This window comes from Cystoisospora suis (assembly GCF_002600585.1).
Source record: "Cystoisospora suis strain Wien I chromosome Unknown contig_5601, whole genome shotgun sequence".
In the NCBI taxonomy this organism is placed as follows: Eukaryota; Apicomplexa; class Conoidasida; order Eucoccidiorida; family Sarcocystidae; genus Cystoisospora; species Cystoisospora suis.
Genome location: NW_027158391.1, coordinates 1 through 4,343, shown reverse-complemented (window position 1 = coordinate 4,343; position 4,343 = coordinate 1). Strand labels below are relative to the sequence as shown.

At 51.9% G+C, this 4,343-nt stretch overlaps 2 protein-coding genes across 2 annotated transcripts; both read right to left on the bottom strand.

Moving 5' to 3' along the window:
* CSUI_009396 (uncharacterized protein) lies at positions 1-781 on the bottom strand. Its single transcript, XM_068069512.1, has one exon. The coding sequence runs from the start codon at positions 412-414 to the stop codon at positions 235-237; it is 180 nt and encodes a 59-aa protein (XP_067918513.1). The 5' UTR covers positions 415-781; the 3' UTR covers positions 1-234.
* Positions 782-2,751: 1,970 nt separating this feature from the next.
* Positions 2,752-4,343, bottom strand: CSUI_009395 (uncharacterized protein). The gene has a single exon (XM_068069511.1). It carries the CDS (start codon positions 3,099-3,101, stop codon positions 2,775-2,777), a length of 327 nt encoding a protein of 108 aa, XP_067918512.1. The 5' UTR covers positions 3,102-4,343; the 3' UTR covers positions 2,752-2,774.

Here is a 4,343-nt window from a genome sequence, read left to right as displayed (position 1 = left end):
ATCAGGATTAAATAAAAAGCGGAACAACCGCCTGTGCCGCATGATCACGTGTACAAACATGCCCATTGTTCAGAGGTTTCTCGTGAAGGCAGAAGAGCCTGCAATAGAAAGGTCAAGAGGAAAGGGAGAAATAGAACTACCCCTGCGGTACGGTCATGTCTTCTTAGGGCCGAATAATGGATGATTTTGTTTCATTCGTGGGAGAAAGCATGCTTGCTACGACTCAAGGTTTCATCACCCCAGCCGCGTAGTGCCAGCCGGTGTCATGTTGTTTCCCAGGAGACGAATGAACTGGGAGCGGCTAAGGACTCCAGATTTCATCCCCTCAGCCAGGTGGATGCCAGCGAGTGTCATCTTGTTTCCCAGTAGACGAATGGACATGCAGCGCTTCACAACTTCACCGAACCCTTGCATGTATCTGAGCCTTCGCGGCCATCGCCTGCCTGTCACACTTCAAGTAGTGGCGGCCGAGCCTTGTGGTGGCACTGTCGCTCACGTGAGGACAATCCGAAGACGGCATTCAGTACCGCCTATCGAATGTCATTTCTGTTCGTCTTTCGAACGCAGCCCGTGTCTTATAGTCTGTAGTGCTCGAGTTGTTGGGGGATCTGCTAGAAAAGGCAGTGGTAATGTGCTAAGACGCCATGTTCCACTTTAGCAGATCTGTAGAGGACCGCGAGAGGCACTTACCGTAAGGACTACGAAAATACAAATTGTATCCAAACAAGCGCAAATGTAAATTCTTTTTTTACCGCAGATCCTCGTGCGTGTTCTAGAGGTTGTACTGTCTGCTGATTTTCCAGTCCGATATCCGAAGAAAGCAGAAGCGCTACTCAAGATCGAAGGCTCCGGAGTTGAATCCACAGGTCTTACACGCCTTGCGGAATCGCCGCCGACCCCAGGCTTCGACTGGGGCCGGCGACGTTTGCCCGTGCGCTTGCCCCGCAACAGCCGAAGTGAATTAACTCCAATAAGTTAAGTTCTTCACTCGCTACCCTACTGCTCATCGATCTTCGTGTGCACGCAATCACCGAGTTAAAAAAAAAAGCGTGGTCCCCCGGAAGGTACTATCATGGTTACCGAGGGACGTCTCAGCCCGGTCCGCCGTGAAGCTCGCCCGGGTGTGGGTGGGGTCGCACGGGGAAGCCCTGGCGTTCGCTGATGTAGGAAAGATAGTCTAGCACACTTGAGGGGTTCGCACCTTCGCTCCCGCCGTAAGCTTGAATACAGTCATCCACTATCGTGCGATGATTAGAGAAAGGAATGGCTAAATTCTAGGTCCTTCCAAAAAACTGGGCACTACTTATGAGAGATTCTGGCAACCGCCCTGGCAGTCGCGGAGTCCTAGTGCCGCAGAAGAGCGGGGCAGCACACCCCCCTGCCTGGCTCCTACGACAGGCCGGAAACTCAAGAGAGACAACAAGGCGAAACGGCCAACGCAGGGGGAGAAACATCACCTTGCTGATTCGGGGTGTTACCGTGCAAGTAAGCTTATGGCTCCTGGCGCGCCGAAAATTTGGCTGTAGTCCTGAGTGGGCGACGCATGGACACAGCGAGTCCCTGTCGTGCAGACGGGAGTTGGGGTTCACTGCTAGTATGTAGCCCCAGAGACTGCTGCTTACCCTTCGGTGAACATCTGTAGGAGTCACCCGGCAACTTCCGGGGGTCGGGACCACCCGCGCCGAGCCAGAACACTCATGGTTTAACCACGCGGCAGAACTCCGTGGAAAATGAACAGCGCCTGTAAGCGTTCAAGCCTCGAGAGAGACTATCTTCAACGTGCCTCTAAACGCAGTTCATTGGATACCAAGGTGAAACGTTGACAACGATTAACAGGAACAAGGCCCGGCCTGCAGCTCAAGAGAGGAGCGGCTGGGTCCACAGGCTTCTAAGAAACCTCGACGTGATTGGGGGCTCCACCTGAGCTAGGACACCTATGGTTCAAGCACCTGTCAAGCGTTCATGAGAAACGGTGAGCCCTCGTAAAAGTGGAAGAGACCAATTTAGACATGCTCCCAAACTTGCCTTACAGAGTGCGAAGGCGAACAACTGTCAGGGCCCTTTCAGGAAACAGCTCTGGCCTGCAGATCAAGAGTGATGCCGCTGACCCAACTAATAGTGTTGTGGTTGCAGTCAAGCATACGCTAACGGCGTGGGAGATTGACGGAGGGAGAGGAACAGTCTAAATGAAAAGGACGACGCCTCCCTCGAGTTATTCCCGCAAAGGAAATATAAATAGAAACGCTGACAACGGGCTCACTACAAAGGGACGCTCCCTCTGTTGTCTTTTACAACAGTGAAACGAGAGGTCATGAGGGCTCGTTTGGAACGAACGTCTTACAAGAGAACGCCGTGGGTCTCAGCGCGACAGCAAACGGCCTTCCGGCAATAGCCAACGAACCTAGAGAGAGCAACCTTCGGTTTACTCTCATCCTGACTACACTGGAAGCAAAGGAACCACTTCCCCACACTATCGTGCCGACGAGGTGCATCCCCTGATTGGGGCCAGCGACCGTTCCGCAGTCGATAGACTCGGCCTTTCAGTATCGAGATGAATTAACCTCAACAAATTAAGGTAGGTCTGTAGCGGTGGCGTCCCCGACACAGGAAACGTTCACAATCGAACTCGAGAGGCTCGTTCACAAAGCTACCTCCTTAACATTCGATAAGGTGCCAGACTATAACGCGGTAGCCGACCAAACTAAGGGCGAGGGCGCTACTAGGTAGGTTTCTCGTTCCTCACAAGAATACTAGGCAGCAGTCAGTGAAATTCCCTATGCCGGGCACCACCCCTGAGAACCCTTGCTTGCCAGCGTGACGAAACAGTCAGAAGTCCGTGCATGGCTGGAACATCTACTGTTTTGAGCACCCGGGACAACTTCAGTAAACAACGGAGCAGCGCTCGTAAAAGTTGCAGTTCCAGGGAAGACTAGTTTGGGCACGGGCTTAAGCACACTCCACAGATTACCGGAGTGATATGTCACCGTGCCATTCCCAAGAAAATGGTCCGGCCTGCAGCACGAGAGAAACAAGCAGAACCAGACAACAGTTCCGGCTAGACGACGCTTCGCGGCAGGGCCCCGCCGGGGCAGTTCGTGCATAAAAGAGAAGGGCCCGTGCTAGTCGAAGCGGAGCTACGCCGTTACATTTCCCGACATCAAAGACTACATTCGCTTCTCCACCGATGGGTTATTGAAGGAAGGTACGATGGTCGCTGGTGCGAGATGAGAGTACTAGCCAAGGGCTAGGGTTCTGTGATCTTAAGAGAGGAGCTTTCCCAACTGACTGATTGTGCACTCGTACATTGGCGAATCAGAGCTTGCAAAAGAATTCCGGTGGAGAGGGAACCCCGAGCACCCTGTCAGGATTGGCTTATCGCGAAGAGAGGGACCCCGTTTGCCGGCTGCAAGATCGGTTCCCGACCGTCGAGGACGCCTGCGTCCCCGCGAGGGATTGCAGGCTTCCTGGATCTCGTTAGGCTATACGCCATGGCAACGAGGTATACATTCCTAAATTAGTACGGAGTGATGAAGGTGTATCTCCCCGATCCTGTCAATTGAGCCGCAAGCTTCTACAAGTATGCCGTTGTTGCTGCCTGATCACAAGGCTGCCTGACTTCATCCATTTCTCCTGTATGGAACGTCTTCCGTGTATCAGCGCTACTCGTCCAACTGCTTCTCTAACAAATGCTTGTCATCAGAGAGAACAACCACTGACTGAGGTTTCTCAAGACTGTATACAGCATCTATGTGGCTTGCCCTTAGCACCAAGATGACATCGGGAAGACTAGAAGTGGGACAAGCAAAACCGTGTAGGACAGTAGCAAACCATATTTGCATTTATACATACATGACTGTATACATGCATTTATATGTGTAGACAGTTTGACTTGGAAAAGCATCGGAGAGGATACACGTCTTACAAGTAAGAAATCTCAAGTAAGGGATATATCTATATCCTGCGGGCGCTTGCTTAAGCGCTCCCAGTCATGTCGACAGCCACCTGCTTCTATTTCCTCTTGGACGAAGGTATCCCCCCCTTCGTCGTGACTTCCTCTTTTCCAACTATCTTCCTCCTCTCCTCTTGCCTTTGGCGGGACAGTTTAAGTAAAAAACCAGAAAGAGGAGTAGAAGATTGAGTCTTCGCTAAGATTCTTATTGATCTTGCATATACTCTCCTACCAAGGCAGGACCCTTGGTTGGATGCCTTCCAGAAAATTCTCCCAAGTGCTCTCCCTTTCTCTTTCACTGCTCTGGTATGCCTAAGGAGAGATCATGTCGCCATAAGAAATGGAACAACGGTCAGCAAACCAATGATAGCACACCAGAATTTCTGGTATGTCG

Excerpts from the sequence above, each read along its gene's own strand:
- CSUI_009396 (XM_068069512.1), bottom strand. The coding sequence starts at position 414 with ATGCAAGGGTTCGGTGAAGTTGTGAAGCGCTGCATGTCCATTCGTCTA.
- CSUI_009395 (XM_068069511.1), bottom strand. The coding sequence starts at position 3,101 with ATGCACGAACTGCCCCGGCGGGGCCCTGCCGCGAAGCGTCGTCTAGCC.